At 41.4% G+C, this 19,620-nt stretch overlaps 1 protein-coding gene across 4 annotated transcripts in view; it reads right to left on the reverse strand.

Moving 5' to 3' along the window:
- LOC138970624 (uncharacterized) overlaps positions 1-19,620 on the reverse strand; it is a 425,184-nt gene that overhangs the window by 334,206 nt on the left and 71,358 nt on the right. For all 4 annotated transcript variants that reach the window (XM_070343089.1, XM_070343090.1, XM_070343088.1 and 1 more), the window contains 3 exons: positions 15,225-15,350; positions 10,638-10,742; positions 9,130-9,366 (listed from right to left, as the gene is read on the reverse strand). In XM_070343089.1, coding sequence (XP_070199190.1) covers positions 9,130-9,366; positions 10,638-10,742; positions 15,225-15,350 — 468 coding nt within the window. The remainder of the gene's footprint in view (positions 1-9,129; positions 9,367-10,637; positions 10,743-15,224; positions 15,351-19,620) is intronic.

A 19,620-nucleotide genomic window follows, 5' to 3' on the forward strand; every position in this document is an offset into this window, starting at 1 on the left:
GCCAGGAGTCTCAAAAGTTATTCTCCTCGTAGGAGATCCCCCTGTAGCCATGGTTAGTTTAGAAAAGCTTTATCACAAAGGTAAGTCTAACGCAGCTATAGCTAGAACCCGCGAAGATGAAACGATGGATACAAAAATCCCGCAACCAGAAAATGCAGAAGAAAAATCCAAACGGTGTAGAACAAAACGCGTAGCCTAATTTAAGGCTGCTTTTTGCGGTGAAACAGAGTGTTTCCCACAGCCGTGGCCTAATTTATCGGCTGCTTTTTGCGGTGAAACAGAGTGTTCCCCACAGCCGTGGTTAGGACAGAAGTCCTCGGACCCTTCCCCCCCCAAATTCCAACAAAGTCAAAATATGGAGAAAAATCCAAGTAAAACAAGACGGTAGAAATGTAACCTGTTACAGAATGCGAAACAACAATGTAGAGAACACTGAGTAAAACGAATAACAAATCCGCTAACCCCGCTCAGCTCTCTGCAACGGAAAACTCTGAACGTACAACAACAAAGATTCACAAACAAAGGAAAGGGAAGTAATCACAGTTAGCGCATACAATAGCTCACAAATTACAATTTACATTTCCTGCAAGATGTGAATCGCTTAAGGTGTGGTATATGATCAAAACTATACAAAAAAGGGTAGCACCAAGCAGAAATAAGTCGAGCACTGACGAGATTATCTGCTCTTAGTTATCCTTAATTGGTGGGTCTTTATCAGTTGGAAATTAACTGAGTAAATCCCGGCTTGGCCCCCATGTGTCACGTTACAATATATCACTTAAGGTGATTATGAAACGGTTAGTTACTTCTAACTAACTAACCACACCACGATCCACTCTCGCAGTCATACAATTAAATAGAGACAACAAAAGTATATAAGTTTCAGACGCCTGTTTATGTAATAACTCGCCACCTCCCTCGAGACTTCACTCAAAATATGTTCTTTTACGTTCAAAAAACGTAAAACCAATGGTCACTGACAAAATGCTAGTTAGAATATAGAAAGTTATAGTAACATGCTGATCCCGTGTAAAGTTAGGAAAATATATTATAGCTGTCTGTCAAAGAACGCTGGATAAAGCAGGTATCACACCCTCACGTTGTTACCACTCAACAGAAATCACAAATATAAAAGGATGACTTGGTGGAAAAAGGCGCAATAGCACGGTGCACTTAGCTTTCTGCTACGAGTGGACGTCCCGTAAATAGTTATTCCCCACTACTGCTTCGTCGATTGGAGTGCCGGTTGGCGTGGAACGAAGCAGGGAATCGTGGGGAAGTCAGGCGCCTCACTCCACTGCTGGAAATAAAGGGTGGTCCTGTAGGTGACGTCACTGCCTGCCGGAAGACCCCTGCAGACGGTGACGGCCTCTCCGGTTATCCCAGCAGCAGTAGCAGAAAAACAGCAACAGCGATGACCCGGTTACAGCATATAGCGATGACCCGTAGTCGGCATTCGCGTAGCGTAGAAAAACGCAGCAGACAATAGTAGGTAGAGAGGCTGCAACAAAAAGCATCGGTGCACTAAACATGCCACGCAACCTTTTACCCTCCACCATCAAACACGTCACCTTTACATATTTCATAGAGCACGTGGGCCTGCACAACGAACTTTTACAACAAATCAGCTATTTTCCTTCCTTCTCTCCATATAATAATAATAAGAAGAAGAACATTTATATAGCGCTAAATCAAAAACTTTCGTTAAAAAGGCTTGCTCTAAGCGCTTGACATCTAAACTAAAACGTCATTCACACTCTTTACAATGATGTACAAGAATTTCATGTCACACTCTTTCATTCAGTATAGCACCATTCACACAGTTGTTATTCTGTACAAGACAATAAGTTAGTCTAACATTTAGAATATTCATAAGATGAAAACAAGAGAAAACCAGACTGATTAAAACAACTGCTTAGTGCTAACAAAGCATGAATCTTAATGATAACGTAATACATGTTTAACTGTTAAGACCATAAAAAAATAATAAAAAAATAAATTTAAAAAAAAAACTATATATGCTAAAATAACTTCGAACTTTTAAGAACTTCTTATACATACAAAAACCATATACAGATTAGTATTTTAGCGTCACAGAGAGCAAATTATGCGCTAACCTGGAAGGAACAACAGAGAGTATTTCATTCCACAAACACAGACTCGTCAACAGCGTTAAATAATGATTTATTACCTCAAAAAGCCTATGAATGTAGCACTCTCATGGAAGCAAAACCCGCTTCCTCCCTGGAATGGCCTCTGTTCGTCAACAGTGACACACCATCCAAACCCCTTGCCGAATACTTTATGCGGTGAAGACCATCCCCGCACGGCGAAGAGAAATTGACGACTCGTCCTCAGCAAACATGTAACCGTGAGAAGGTGGTATCTCGTTGAAGTTCCAATAGAGCCCTATCTGTGCTAGCAGAAACGGCACGTAGACAGAAGTGAAATATCTAGTCGTGATGAAAACCATCAAACTCTAGGGACGCAAAACACCGACCCTTCTCCTCTTGCCGCTGATTGTCAAGTGTCCAGTTATCGTGTCTCAGACAGACAACCTTGACAATAACACGTGACTAACCTTGTCACATATCAAGTTCAGCTATCCACAATTCTGCCTCGCAAGCAGAATCACGCACGCGGAACCACTGAATCACGAAATTCCCGTGCTCGCTGTCAGCAAAAACCGACACCCCTTTACAGAAATTACAACAGGCGCTTTCTGTCGCAATTGACCAAGAGAAGGCACCCCACCGAGTGACACTTTCTTGATCCATGTCACTAGATCGTGACAGCCACCGACCACAGCCGAACCACGCCGAACCAGCTCGTCAAACGCTCGGCGAACATTCCACCGAACCAGTTCTGTGTACTAACTCGCAGCTGCAACCAAATAATAGGGGAATCCCCTGATTTGATGACGTCGGCGAACGTGCCGAACTAGCTCGTCGCGGCCCGGCCGTAGCTAGCAGCTAGCTTAAGGGAAAAAGAAGAAGAAGAAGACTTGAAGCGCCAATATTTGAGGAGAGTGGATCTCATTTCAATTGTAATAAGTGCACATAAGACACTCGCACAAAGTTAATGCGTATTGTTAACAGAGGAAAAGTCTCTACATTGCGCATAAATCGAGACATAATTAATAAGTCAGTTGTGAATAATACAGTAGATAAATTCTACAAGGATTGGCGCCTGTATATGCACGTTTTGATGTAACCCTTAGGTTTTTTCGTTCTTAAAACCTTTTGATAATGCGACCACCAAACCACTGAACATCCCCCCCTCCCCATTCCATCTTCCCACCCCATGTATGTTGTAATTGTCCAAGTGTGCTTTTCTGTTATATGATTCTGTCCTTTCGGTTAGGTGATGTCCTGTAATGTACAGCATATTCATGTAAAAAAAAACAAGAAGAGCAAACGCTCGATCGAGTCACTTTCGCAGTTCTGAATATTATATGAGGCATCAGATGGACAGGAAGAAATTGCTATTCACAACACAATGAGTCACGTTCACATACAATTTGAGCCCGGTCACTTTTATAGTTTCCGAGAAAAGCCCAACGTTAAGTTGTGTGTTGCCGAACAGAAAAGGCTAGTTATCTCCCTTGTTTTTCTGATAACGTTCGTAAAAGGCTACAGATGTAAATACTTTGATGTAAAGAATAATCCTACAAAGTTTCAATCACATCCGATGAACTTTGTCAAAGATATAAAATGTCTAATTTTTCCTTTGACGCTGACCTGTGACCTTGAAAAAGGTCAAAGGTCAACGAAACCATCGTTAAAATGTAGAGGTCATTGGAGGTCACGACTAAACAAAATATGAGCCCGATCGCTTTGATAGTTTCCGAGAAAAGTCCAACGTTAAGGTGGTGTCTACGGACGGCCGGCCGGCCGGCCGGACGGCCGGCCGGACAGACTAACACTGACCGATTACATAGAGTCACATTTTCTCAAGTGACTCAAAAAACTGTACAAAAAGAGAATAAAAAAATAAAAATAAAAAAAATAAGTCGAAAAACAACAAGAGAACATGAGAGAGGTTATGGGGAAAGATTTGTCAGGCAGCATGTCACATTGACAGTGTCTAATAAATGTTATGAGTGAAATATAGAGGCTCATTTACAGAACCTGCCCGTCTGTCTAACATAGTCCTGTACAGTTATGAATATGGTCTGGTTGACATTTCGTGGATATTGCGGGATGCCTTTCAATAATATTTCGATATACTTATAATCATTTGTCAAATTATCAATGGACAAATAATCTTATATCTCTATACATGGTACAATGCAATAAGTAATGTTCAGCAGTCTCACTTGACATCATTAAAGGACGATATTGCTTCTTAAATGTCCTTACCCATCCAAAAGAAACCTCCGACGCATCCTACAATGGCAGGACATTCCTGTCTTTAAGGCAGCTCATTGGGAAATGAGCTCAGACAGAATATTGAAGACGTGAAATGCGTCAATCGAGCAACTGTCGTAACTTGGCTACAATGAGACGTTCGGCTACCTTGCATAATAGACACAAACTGTGACATTCTTGTTTAATTTAGGTGAAATGCTTGAAACAGAGTGGCTCAAAAGCGACAGTTCGATCAGTTATTAACCGAAAACAAGTCGCGTAAGGCGAAAATACAACATTTAGTCAAGCTGACGAACTCACAGAATGAAACTGAACGCACTGCAATTTTTTCAGCAAGACCGTATACTCGTAGCATCGTCAGTCCACCGCTCGTGGCAGCCGCAAAGGCAGTGCCAGTCAAATTAATAATAATAATAATAATAATAATAATAATAACGATTACTTATATAGCGCGTAAACCTCGTATTGACGAGCCCAGAGCGCTTTACACTTACACAATCATAATACAAACAAGGAAATAGAACTAAATTGACAAGAAGAGCGGGGTAGTAGTTGCGCTGAGAAGGATAGCACGCTTTTCTGTACCTCTCTTCGTTTGAACTTTCTGAGCGTGTTTTTAATCCATTCCAAACATATCATATCTATATGTTTTTGGAATCAGGAACCGACAAGGAATAAGATGAAAGTGTTTTTAAATTGATTTCGAAAATCTACTTTTGATCATAATTTTTATATTTTTAATTTTCAGAGCTTGTTTTTAATCCAAATATAACATATTTATATGTTTTTGGAATTAGGAAATGATGACAAATAAGATGAACGTAAATTTGGATCGTTTTATTTTTTTTTTACTTTTTTTACAATTTTCAGATTTTTAATGACCAAAATCATAAATCAATTTTTAAGCCACCAAGCTGAAATGCAATAGCGAAGTCCGGCCTTCGTCGAAGATTGCTTAGCCAAAATTTCAATCAATTTGATTGAAAAATGAGGGTGTGACAGTGCCGCCTCAACTTTTACAAAAAGCCGGATATGACGTCATCAAAGACATTTATCGAAAAAATGAAAAATACGTTCGGGGATATCATTCCCAGAAACTCTCATGTAAAATTTCATAAAGATCCGTCCAGTAGTTTAGTCTGAATCGCTCTACACACACACACACACACACACACACACACACACACACATACACCACGACCCTCGTCTCGATTCCCCCCTCTACGTTAAAACATTGGCGCTCCGGGTTCAAGTGCCGCTGTGAGAAAAACATTTTTTGATTTTTTTTTATTGATCTTTTTCTTTATATGCCTCAATTGCATTCGCTGCAACAACCGGTTTTTGGCTCACGAAGTGTAGCCTTTGTTCTCGTAACTTTTGTCTGTCTGTGCGTGCGTGCGTGCGTATGTATGTATGTGGTAGACACTTTAACATTTCGTCATTTGAAGACGTCACATTATGACGTAAGAGGGTTAGACGTCACGCGAAGGAATTACTGAAAGTCTCGGTCATTGTTTTTATTTTGAGCGGGCCGAGACTAGTTGGCAGTCGTGTCCCTGTAAGTAGGCTACATGCAAACAGACAGATCTAGATCTAGTGTCTCGCTTTCTTGCACAGTGTCACCTATGCTTACTGTGTGTGTGTGTGTATGTGACGGAGTGATTGAGTTTGTGTTACTGTTTGTCGATTTCTTACGTGAGCCTTGAAGGCTTCGCCTCTTGTTGTTTCTGTGTTCATTTTTACATTTAGTCAAGTTTTGACTAAATGTTTTAACGTAGAGGGGGAATCGAGACGAAGGTCGTGGTGTATGTGTGTGTGTGTGTGTGTGTGTGTGTGTGTGTGTGTGTGTGTGTGTGTGTGTGTGTGTGTGTGTGTGTGTGTGTCTGTATGTGCGCTTGTGTGTGTAGAGCGATTCAGACTAAACTACTGGACCGATCTTTATGAAATTTTACATGATAGTTTCTGGGAAAGATATCCCCGAACGTGTTTTTCTTTTTTTCGATAAATGTCTTTGATGACGTCATATCCGGCTTTTTGTAAAAGTTGAGGCGGCACTGTCACACCCTCATAAAAAAATATAGATATGATATGTTTGGATTAAAAACACGCTCAGAAAGTTAAAACGAAGAGAGGTACAGAAAAGCGTGCTATCCTTCTCAGCGCAACTACTACCCCGCTCTTCTTGTCAATTTCACTGGCACTGCCTTTGCCACGAGCGGTGGACTGACGATGCTACGAGTATACGGTCTTGCTGAAAAATTGCAGTGCGTTCAGTTTCATTCTGTGAGTTCGACAGCTTGACTAAATGTTGTATTTTCGCCTTACGCGACTTGTTTTTAATTGCGTAAAGAAACAGTCCTATGCTTTCACAAAAAATCCAATCTTGACTTTAATATAAAAAGCAGGAAAAAAGAACAGAAACAAAGATCAATAAAGAAGGATGCTCCCCGATATCAACAAAAAAAACTAAAAATAGAGGCAAAACAGAAAGGGTTGAAGCTGCCTGCATGCAACTCAGATTAAGGGGGCAGGGTCACCCAGAATTTGAAAAAGATCGTTTTTTTGGCAAACACAAAAATGTTTAGGCTGATTTTAAAGTTTGATTTTTCCTCTTTCAGACACTGTTTATATTTTTTCCCTACACAAAGGCATTCGTGAGATATGTGCTTTCAAAAAAGGTATGTGTGTGTGTCAACACAACACAAAATTACATAAACAATCTGCACGCGAAACTTTCATCAAAAATCGAAAAAAATCGGTTTTTTGGCAAACACAAAAGTGTTTAGGCTTATTTTAAAGTTTGATTTCTCCTCTTTCAGACACTGTTTATTTTTTCTCGATACACAAAGGCATTCGTGAGATATGTGCTTTCAAAAAAGGTATGTGTGTGTGTCAACACAACACAAAATTACATATAAAAATCTGCACGCGAAACTTTCATCAAAAATCGCGCATCAGACACACTCTTTTTATCATAACTTTATTACATGTTTACCAATTGTCTTGAAATTTTGCACACTTATTCTTTGATGTGGTATCCATGGCCGGTACCAAAATCAAGCAGATTGAAAGTAAACAGAGAAAATACAGGTATTTGTTTTTTATTATTGTACTAATATTTTTTCGAAAATTTGGCCCATGCGTTATGATAACAGTTCTGATGAGTACAAATACGATTTTGGTACCAGCCACAGGCAAGTTTGTTTGTTTGTTTATTTGTTGCTTAACGTCCAGCCGACTACGCAGAGCCATATCAGGACGAGGAAGGGGGGGATGAAGGGGGCCACTTGTCAAGCGATTCCTGTTTACAAATGCACTAACCCATTACTTGTGTCCCAGCAGGCTTTAGTAAAACTAAATTAATACCTACTGGAAGATTACCAGTTTCCAGTATGTTAAAATAGGCTTAACCTATCTACTGCTGGACTTACATCAGAACACTAACAGATTAAACTATACATGAATCGCGAGACAAGCGGCAAGAGAAGAGATTTTTGGAAAAAATACAGGTGAATGAGCAAGAAGGCAGAAAAAAGAAAAGAATTCATGAAGAAAAAGAGAGCATGACAGGAAAGAGGAACCAAAAATCTACCTAACAGCAAACTAGAAAGCTCCTGCGGTTCCAAAAACAGGAGGGGCCTTTAATTTCATAACCGCAGTGCCCCACTGCGGGAGCCACAGGCAAGACAGTCAAAAGCAGTCATGAAAAAAATCAGACATGCTGATATAAATCCAAAGCCACTATGTTTCTGACAATTATGGCTTTTTTATTTTCGCACAATATAAAATATATGTTTATTATACATTTTTACTAAACAAGCAAAGTTATATCACCAATTAGACTGTACATATTTATTTTAGAACCCTTCCTGTAGGTCTTGGCCAAATTTGAAGTAAAAATACCCAATAGAACCTGAGATACAATTTTTTTGCAATTTTGGTGCCGGATTTTTAATTAATTAATTTTTAGGCCACCAAGCTGAAATGCAATACCAAAGTCCGGGCTTTGTCGAAGATTACTTGACCAAAATTTCAACCAATTTGGTTGAAAAATGAGGGCGTGACAGTGCCGCCTCAACTTTCACGAAAAGCCGGATATCACGTCATCAAAGACATTTATCAAAAAAATGAAAAAAACGTTCGGGGATTTCATACCCAGGAACTCTCATGTCAAATTTCATAAAGATCGGTCCAGTAGTTTAGTCTGAATCGCTCTACACACACACACACACACACACACACACACACACACACACACACACACGCACGCACGCACGCACATACACCACGACCCTCGTCTCGATTCCCCCCTCTACGTTAAAACATTTGGTCAAAACTTGACTAAATGTAAAAAGAAAACACAACACACTGGTGTTTCCAAGATTAACAAGAAATTCCTATGAGGTAGGAAAAACACCCCCGTCAATGGGAAATAACCTTCTCAGTTGGTGGCAGTGACTGAGTGAGAATGGCTATTTCCCTTTGACCATGAAGATGTCCCTGTATAAGTCCTTGTATAATTTTAATCCACCAATAACTCCCTAACCGTGTGTTTGACTGGTCCCAATATTTGTAAGAACCGTCTCAGAAATGTATAGAACCTGTTCACCAAGTTTGGTGACGATCGGTCCGTTCATTCTTGAGATCTATATGCGAACACAAACACACAAACACCCAAACAAACACACAAACACCCAAACAAACACATCGAGCGAAACCTATACACACCCCTATACCGGGGGTGTAACAAGAAACTTACGTTGAAAGAATTCAGTGGGAGTGACATAAAAGTGGAAGACCAGAAACGAGTCTGCTCTTGCAGCTTTCCAGAATCTGTGGTAATTTTGGCCGCTTCTTGTCCCGGTGGCAGCACATTCCCGGGCATCATCACTGGACCGGGCGGATCTCTTCACTAAATTGGTCGTGCCAGCTACAGTACCCACATTCAGTGGGCTCATCTCAACCCCAGTGAACTTTGCCACAACGTTGTATTTCACTGTAATACAGACAGCAATTGCGAAAGCAACTAAGACAGGGAGACCCACACATACACACACGCACATGCACACACGCACACAAACACACACACACACACACACACACACACACACACACACACACAAACACACACTCACACTCACACATACACGATCGCACCATATGCTGCTACAAGACAAGAAAACCAACTGCTCATACGGATTACCCTCGTTCTCGTAATATAAATCAAAAACAAATAATCTCCTGTTTAAAATCTATGAACATATAAGAAATGAATTACCTGCTTACTAACCCGAAATATACCCAACTGTGATATTGACATTCAGGAAGTTTAAATTAAAAGCAATCCACCAAGTAATTGCTGAAATATAGCGCATTTTGTCATGATACCCTGAAAATTAATGGAAAAGCTCCAGTTTTTGACCGCACTTGTATGCGATGGACACCTGCATTAGTATAAATACCATGGCACATGAAATACGTCAGCTAGCTCAACAAAACAACATGTTCTGGGTAGATAATTGATTTGACATTCGATTTTCGTGTAAGAATTGTAAAGTTTTGCCTTTTGTGATTGTTCGTTGATTTTATTTTTTATTGGACCCTTCAAGTCCGGTTTGTCCGGTGGATTTTAAGGGTACCCTTATTTGAAAGGTGATCACGTGATCCATGTAAAATAAATCTTTAATCCGAAAGATGATCCGAATAGACGGCCTTGAATGGTATAGAAAACCGGCACGGTTGGCCTAGTGGTAAGGCGTCCGCCCCGTGATCGGGAGGTCGTGGGTTCGAACCCCGGCCGGGTCATACCCAAGACTTTAAAATTGGCAATCTAGTGGCTGCTCCGCCTGGCGTCTGGCATTATGGGGTTAGTGCTAGGACTGGTTGGTCCGGTGTCAGAATAATGTGACTGGGTGAGACATGAAGCCTGTGCTGCGACTTCTGTCTCGTGTGTGGGGCACGTTATATGTCAAAGCAGCACCGCCCTGATATGGCCCTTCGTGGTCGGCTGGGCGTTAAGCAAACAAACAAACAAACAAAAATGGTATAGAAAGCTTCACTGAAATGCCATGGGAATTAATGCTTTAATTTGGGTGCGAAATTTGTCGCAATTATGTTTTGGCCAAGTGTATTCTTTTGGTCAGTATACACCTGAGCAACCTGCTAGTTTGACTTACCTATCATGGTTATAAAACCAAAGGAAATCAAATAAATTGTCAATGCAGTGTCTTCTACAATCGTTTGGCATAGTTATTTAGAACAACTTACGAATTGAGTTGCATCCATACTTGTTATCACAAATGTACTTGCACGGCGACTCGCATGACACACATTTGCGTTGTTGCAGATTGAAGTAGTATCCGGGAAGACACGCTGTAAACAACAAACTATAATTATGTAAAATGTAGGCAAATGTACAGCACCTCCACAGACAGAAAACAAGTAGAGTCGAATTTCATTTTATCCCTGGGCACATCCACACCTGACGGTTTGAATGCGAAAATGTGATATACTTGTATTCTCCAAACATACTGTGGATTTACGGTACGTGTGTGTGTGTGTATTTGTATATGTGTGTGTGTTGTGTGCATGTTTCTTTCTGTGTGTGTTTATGTGTTTGGTTTTGTGTGTGTGTGTGTGTGTGTGTGTGTGTGTGTGTGTGTGTGTGTGTGTGTGTGTGTGTGTGTGTGTGTGTGTGTGTGTGTGTGTGTGTGTGTGTGTGTGTGTGCGTGCGTGCGTGTTTTTCCTCCCTTTTTATTTTTATTTTTATTTTTTTATATTTTGTTCTCCCCCTTTCTCCCTCCCCCTTTTATGAGTGTGTGTTACTTTTAGTCTGTATGCCTGTGCCCGTGACATCATCCCCTTTCATTTATTTCCGTTCCTAGAGTTCCTTCCCCTTTTTGCGTGTTTCCCCTCCATTTTCTTTCAAACCCTGTTTGTTCCGTGTTGCGTCTGCTTTTTGTTGTCTTTTGTATTCTTTACCTGATGAAGCTTCCAGAAGCGAAAATTCGTAATCGTCTTGTGTCGTCTTTGTATCGGTGAGTACAGTAATCCTTTGTTTTTTAACTACATGTTTTTCAAATGACCCTGCTGACCCTGCGAAGGATCACATACAACCAGTACAGCTATGACCTGGCTTTTAAGGTAAGAGGTGGCAGAGAATTTTGGTCTAAAACGATCCATGACGTGATTTGTTTTAGAACTTTGAACATCCTAGAATAGCTCTATGATATTTATTTTGTCACTTCATCCTTTTTGTTGTTGCCATAAAATGATGATTTTCAAAGTGAGTGAATGCAAAATATCTGGAAACTTGGTAAAAAATCTATTTCTTCAAGGCAGAGCAGCAGCCACTTTTCATTTAATTGTTTGGACTTGTTGCATGCACACGTACTCAGAGGGAATTCCTGTTTTTCGTCAATACCACAGTCACAAAAATTAAGTTCATTTATTCCGTTCAACGGCCAAAACACAGAGTCTGGCAAAGAGTACTTTCATATATATATATGCAAATATTCCATGTTTGAAAGGGTGATTTTCAACCTTTGAAAATCTATTCTCTGATAGGTCATTACCAACATCTTCAGGCTCGGAAGTCGTTTTGTGCATGCTTGCACACGAATTCCGGTAACAAACGCGAGAACGTTATATTGATCGTTTCAGTTTCTCAAACAGCGATCTTTCCTCTCAACTCAAAACCTTTTAAAAAAAATACTATAAGAATCCATCATGCGTGTGGCTTAGCGAGGTACAACTTGCGGTAGATCGGGCAGCAAAGAAGCCTGCAGTTGCTCTGTCAAGTCCGTAATGCTCGAACAGTTGTTTCGGAAAATATAAGGCCGCTTAAACTATATATTTTCAGTGATGGTAGACAATATATGTGAACAAAACTGACTTATTTGGATGCAAATTTGATTGTTCTGTCTACGGACATGCTAATCATGTTTCGTTTTCGCAGTTCTGTTTGTCATACTCGTTCCCTCACACTATAAAAGTATCACACGCAAACTATTAGCGACATCTTTTTTTTCATCAATCAGTGTCCGATCTCTTTGAGAAAAAAGGTTGTTCGTGGCGATTAGTACTATCTTGTGTTGAAAGTGTTAATGGCTACTATACTCTAAATCGTGTTTGCTCTACCCTCGTACATTTTTCAGTGATACGGCCAAACATGGATAGACGTTAAGCCCGAACGAGCATCAGTGATACGGCCAAACATGGATAAACGTTAAGCCCGAACGAGCATCAGTGATACGACCAAACATGGATAAACGTTAAGCCCGAACGAGCATCAGTGATACGACCAAACATGGATAAACGTTAAGCCCGAACGAGCATCAGTGATACGGCCAAACATGGATAGACGTTAAGCCCGAACGAGCATCAGTGATACGACCAAACATGGATAAACGTTAAGCCCGAACGAGCATCAGTGATACACCCCACTGACCTCTTTACTGTACCGGATGCACTTTTTTCACACCTGTCAAGTTCCGTTTCACTGCATTCCTCGGTCAGGCTCTGTCCTATGAGCGTGACAGTTTTGACAAGCACGATCGTTCAAACCAATATATCAAAAATGTGACATCGAGCGTGGGGCTCTTTCCGGGTCAAATACAGTGAGTGCTTTTCCTCTTGGTTTGAAAAAAATGTAGTCAGACGCAGACTACGAGAGCTGGAAGCAAGTCATTTTAACACAGGATAGTACTAACCGCCTTGAACAATTTTTCTTCTTATAAGCATTGTGTTAAAGTTGCTCTGATTTCTTAAAATACTTTAAAACGTCCTCCGCTAGCCACCCGGGCAGACGATATATGTATGCTCTCTGGGAGGTGGCGAGCATACGGTCTTCTCAATCAATCAATCAGTGACGCTTATATCGCGCATATTCCGTGGGTACAGTTCTAGGCGCTCTGCAGTGATGCCGTGTGAGATGAAATTTTATACGGCCAGTAGATTGCAGCCATTTCGGCGCATATTTACCTTTCACGGCCTATTATTCCAAGTCACACGGGTATAGGTAGACAATTATTAACTGTGCCTAAGCAATTTTGCCAGGAAAGACCCTTTTGTCAATCGTGGGATCTTTAACGTGCACACCCAATGTAGTGTACACGGGGGGAGGGTTCGGACACCGAAGAGAGTCTGCACACAAAGTTGACTCTGAAATAAATTTCCGCCGAACCTGGGATCGAACTCACGCTGACAGCGGCCAACTGAATACAAATCCAGCGCGCTACCAACTGAGCTATATCCCCGCTCTCACTCACAACGGATGTTGGCGCCTTATCTGAAATCGATCCTTAACTGCTCACGGTGTGGAAGACGTCCCATGCGTAAAAATCTCTGAGGTGGTGTTCCAGCTCTGAGGGGCCCCTTTTTGGCTCACGTAAGTGTAGCCTATGCGATCGTAACTTTGTCTGTCTGTGCGTGCGTGTGTGTGTGCGTGTGTGTGTGTGTGCGTGTGTTTGTGCGTGTGTATGTCTGTGGTAGAAACTCTAACATTTGAAGACGTCACATTACATTGACGTCACATTATGACGTAAGAGGGTTAGACGTCACGTGAATGAAGTACTGAAAGTCTCGGTCATTATTATTTTGAGCGGGCCGAGACTCTGTTGGCAGTCGTGTCCCTGTAAGTAGGCTACATGCAGACAGACAGATCTAGATCTAGTGTCTCGCTTTCTTGCACAGTTTCACCTATGCTCTTTCTGTGTGGTGTGTGGTGTGTGTGTGTATGTGTGTGTGTTTGTGTGTGTGTGTGTGTGTGTGTGTGTGTGTGTGTGTGTGTGTGTGTGTGTGTGTGTATGTGTGACGGAGTGATTGAGTTTGTGTTACTGTTTGTCGATTTCTTACGTGAGCCTTGATGGCTTCGCCTCTTGTTTGTTAAGTCTTCTTAGATCACAACACAAGGTGTCGTTGGCAGTGTTCAGCGTTACTTTCTTGTTTGTAACGTTCACAAATGCATTTGGGTATTGCCACAATGATTCAATAAATAGTAATCCTAATAATTGAAAAAAAATGTCGAAAAGTTGTGATTTTGGTGCATTTCTGTGGTTATATATGCTAGATACATACTAACACAGGCGAACAAAACTCTAATGGGGAGCTGAAGCAATGCAAAAGTAATATTTTGGTGTCAAAGTTACAGATTGCTCATAGATTTCTCTCAAAATGTATTCATTCGTTTAATCGATGATCTAGATCTGAGCAATAGCGAAATTGGCGGAGCTTAGGTTTTTTCCTGCTCTGACGCGATTCGCAAAACGGAAAAAAACTAAGGCCTGTATAGATAAAAGGTGTACTCCTGCAGATAGAATAGCATATATTTAACATTTCCTATTAGTGGATTGCATCACAGTGGTAAAATATGCAACGTATGTGGAAAAAGAGAATTGCTCAAGAGAGAGAGAGAGAGGGAGGGGGGGGGGAGAGAGAGAAGCATATAGTTACCCAATGCACTTGTGAACGTTACAAACCAAAACGTAACGCTGAACACTGCCTACAACACCTAGTGTCGCGATCGATCTGAGAAGACTGCAAACAAGTGGCCCCTCAGAGGTGGAACACTAAACCGCCTTAGAGCTTTTTACGCATGGAACGTCTCCCACACCGTGAACAATTAAGGAAAGATTTCAGATAAGGCGCCAAGAGACGGACACCAATAATTTCTGCTAAATATATACGAACACACAAACAAACAAAAGAAAGTTCGTGAATTTTCATAACCTATTGGTCATTTCTTATCGTCAACGGTGATGTGTGTACGTGCACGCTTGAGTGCCTGCGTGCGTTAGTGCTCATAATTATGGGCGCGTGTGTGTGTGGATGCAGTTTTCCAATCGAACAACTTACCAAAGATCAACAGTTCCTGTATTTCGAGAATATGCCAGACATCGGAGCTGTGACGCGAATCATTGTCTTTTTGCAGTCTCACGTATCGACCACGTATAGGAGAGGGGCAGTTGCGCCCAACCGAACCTGCAAAATAAACAAAGAAGAAGAAAAAATGTCGCTCATACCTTGTGTACAGAGAATACACCCTGAATAATAAGGCAAGGGTAGGTCTTCTATCTTTCTTTGTCGGTTTTAACACCCCCGTACGTATGTATAGGTTTCAATCTGTTTGTCTTTTATTTAGTTTTTCTGTCTGTTTGTCCGGACTCAGAAAAGATCTCTGGTACGTGTAGTTCGATTGAGCTGACATTCGGTGTGTAGCTTGGAATTGGGGAACAGACGGTCCCCGCCAAAAATGGAGTCCTATACATGTACCAACAGATTATATGAGCTTTACACGCCTTTACACAGCCATTAAAGGTTTTACGTTGGAATAATTTGAAGTAAGCAATTTCAAATCCCTTAACAGCTGGTGAAACCTTTATTGAGCAAGCATGGGTGTGTTCACTAGTAAGATTTTTTTGTATCCGTTTCAGCTGCTTTCAAAGATGTTTTCAATTGAGGTTTATGCCAAGGTTAACGCCCGCGTCTTGATTTAACACCGCTTATTCACGTTGGAATACCCTAAACTGATTGGGAGACACATTTACGCTAGCTGCTTCGAACGATCTTAGAAATATTATGTACTTCGATAACAGTCTTATGCAAAAATCATGATGTCGAAATTCATGAAAACAAATCAAAACAAAACGTGTTAACGCACACACAAAAATCAAATTATTTGGAATAAAATGAGTGTTTTCTTACGCTCAACTGACAGCCCTAAATAGAAACGCACTGAGTTTTTCATAACGCGATCACTAACCTACGGGTAGAAGAGGACTTTAGATGTGGCTGTTAGACCATGGCATTTCAGACTCATCTTTTGTACATTCTCCACAAGAAACTCGTTTTCTCTCTCCATGCAGCTGAGAAGGAATTCAGAATGATCGTGCACTGTGTGAAGAGTCTTTGAAATTTGGCATGGTGGTAGGTATGGACACAAGATTTTCAAAAACCATCGCAAACAAATTGAGCTCGACCTCGATTGGTCTGTTTGCGCAAAATCCAATATGGCCGACATCCGGAAAAAGGACTGCTAAATTACACCCATTGTTACCACTACAGCATTGAGAAATACAACTTTTCACATGTGTTTTAGTCCTCGCGCCCCCGAATTGGCGTAGAGGCGCGTCCCCCGGGTGGTGGATGGGGGAGCCTTCTCTACTAACTTCTGAGAGAAGGTCGCATCACTCTCGATGCCGTGAACCTAATTAGGATCTTTTTATTGTTTCTTTATTTCTGCCTCCCCAAAGTCCATTTACTTTCCTTTTCTCACCCATAAAATTCTTCACTTATTACCCTTGTTAAGTGGTTCTTGTATAGAATATGGTCAATGTTTGTAAAGATTTTAGTCAAGCAGTATGTAAGAAATGTTTAGTCCTTTGTGCTGGAAACTTGCATTCTCCCAGTAAGGTCATATATTGTACTACGTTGCAAGCCCCTGGAGCAATTTTTTGATTAGTGCTTTTGTGAACAAGAAACACTTAACAAGTGGCTCTATCCCATCTCCCCCCTTTCCCCTATCCCATCTCCCCCCTTTCCCTCGTCGCGATATAACCTTCGTGGTTGAAAACGACGTTAAACACCAAAGAAAGAAAGAAAGAAAGAAACATGTGTTTTAGTGCAAGCAACCCATATCCCAGATGGATTTGACGTTTGGAGGTCATTTTAACGTCAAAGGTCATTCATATGTCATTTTCAAGGTCATTTCATTTCAGGGTGTAATAACTCTAAACCTAATCAACTTAAAAAGAAATAATTAGTCTATATACCCATGTTTTCGACCGCTGGGAGTCTATTTCTGAACTCCTTGAATATCTCAGTCTCACCAGTTAAGCTGAAAAGGTATATATGCCATTCAAAATGGCCCCCTTCATAGCCCATGTTTGTTTTGCTTTTGGGCACACAAACTATGCCCGCTGGATGCCTGTCTTCCCGAAGGACATGGCTTGTCTGCCAGAGACCCATCCAAGTGTCCATGAAACCTTTGAGGAAGGAAAGTTCGTTGTGCAGCGCAGTGACAAGAAGTTTTCCCTCGTGGAGCTTGACCAGAGCCAGGAGCACAGCATCAAATTCCTGAAGGAGGACAGTGGAGCAAATAGACTCTATGGTCAGCCAGAGAAAAAAGAGGTTATTGAACTCTCAAAACCAGAGGTCCTGAGAGTCTTTGATGAATTTGAAAATGAAAGTCTTTCAGCTTCAAACAGAGAAGTCAATTTAGAGCACCCAGAGTCTTCTGTTGCTGAACAAAACAAGTTCCTGAAACATCTCAAAGCACTGCTCTATCTTGTGAAAGAGGGAACAGTGGTCAACCCATTCAAGGAGACAGGCTTCCAGCTCGTCACACTGGACACCGGTGAAGTCAAGGGACCCAGTAATTGTCAACTGCTTGAGGGAAGCTCCAAACATCGGCAAGGCCATGTTTACAGAGTTTGTGAGAGACAGACTTGAAACTTCCTTCAACCCATTGTCTGATGTTAAGGGCCAATTTGTACACTTTCAGCAACCGGCCACCTGTGGACCTGAATAAGGGTGCTAACAAGTTGGGATCAGCAAGGGCACATGCGGCGCTCATCACCAAGTTGTTTCTGTCCTTGCTAGGACGACCTGGTGGTGATATGGACGACTTTTTCACACATGAGATTCAGCGTGAGCCTCCTTCCTTGTGTGATCGTGGAAAACTGATGTCAGGTACAAAGTCTGGTCTTCTTGGCTGCCTGCCTGGAATGCCTTATCCTGGACGCTCTCCTGCGGCAAAAGAAGCCTCTGTGATCGTACTGGATTAATCAGCCATCATCCACATTGTCAAGTCCCAGCGTGCCACTGTGTTTGAAGAATACACACTTAGGCCAAAAAAAAAATTGTCTGTTTAGGGTAACATGACCAAAAAAAGTAGGGTCGGTAGGTAGGTAGGTTTTTTTTTTTTTTTTTTTTGTTTTTTGTAAATGCTATGTTGGCTGAACATTCACTTCTTATATTTGATGAATACATGTTTCAAAACTAACGTATATTAAATGAAACGCCAAATGTCTCTTTTTAGCATTTTTACCTCTTTTTTTTTTCTTTTTTTTTTTTGAAATCAAAAAAAAGTTTTTGGGTCGGCGCCAAATCGATAGGGTCGGTCGGGTTACCCTAAACAGACAATTTTTTTTTTTTGGCCTTATGCATTTGCTACCCTTCTTATAGAGCCAGATGACCAACAACACCACAAGAGTGGATGCTGTTTGGGACACATATCAAGATGCAAGTCTCAAATCACAGACTCGTGCCAAGCGGGGTGAAAGTGAAGGAAGGCGAACTAGAGTCTCAGCAAAGATACCTATTCCAAAGGAAGCTGACTGGCAGAAGTTCCTCAAGGAGTCTGGCAACAAGGATGAGCTGTTCCAGTTCCTCAGTGAGCAACTAGTGCGACATACCACTGATGCAAGATATCATCTCCTGACTACGAAGGTTGACCTTGTGCTCACTAACAGACCAACAGATATATCAGCATGATCTCCTTGCCACCAAGAAGCTGACACACGGATGATGCTTCACCTCTGCCATGCTGCTGAGCAGGGACACACCAAGGCCTACCTCAGGACAGTGGACACAGATGTGGTGGTTCTTGCCATCCATCACTTTGATCAGCTGAAACTGTCAGAGCTGTGAATTGGATTTGGGTCAGGAAAGACATTCAGAGACATTCTAGTACATTACATTGCTCAACAGCTTTTTTGTTTGTTTGTTTATTTGTTGCTTAACGTCCAGCCGACTACGCAGAGCCATATCAGGACGAGGAAGGGGGGGATGAAGGGGGCCACTTGTCAAGCGATTCCTGTTTACAAATGCACTAACCCATTACTTGTGTCCCAGCAGGCTTTAGTAAAACTAAATTAATACCTACTGGAAGATTACCAGTTTCCAGTATGTTAAAATAGGCTTAACCTATCTACTGCTGGACTTACATCAGAACACTAACAGATTAAACTATACATGAATCGCGAGACAAGCGGCAAGAGAAGAGATTTTTGGAAAAAATACAGGTGAATGAGCAAGAAGGCAGAAAAAAGAAAAGAATTCATGAAGAAAAAGAGAGCATGACAGGAAAGAGGAACCAAAATTCTACCTAACAGCAAACTAGAAAGCTCCTGCGGTTCCAAAAACAGGAGGGGCTTTTAATTTCATAACCGCAGTGCCCCACTGCGGGAGCTCAACAGCTGGGACCTCCACGCTGCCAGGCACTTCCCTTCTTTCATTCCTACACAGGATG

The sequence above is a fragment of the Littorina saxatilis genome, linkage group LG7, assembly GCF_037325665.1.
Source record: "Littorina saxatilis isolate snail1 linkage group LG7, US_GU_Lsax_2.0, whole genome shotgun sequence".
NCBI lineage: Eukaryota > Metazoa > Mollusca > Gastropoda > Littorinimorpha > Littorinidae > Littorina > Littorina saxatilis.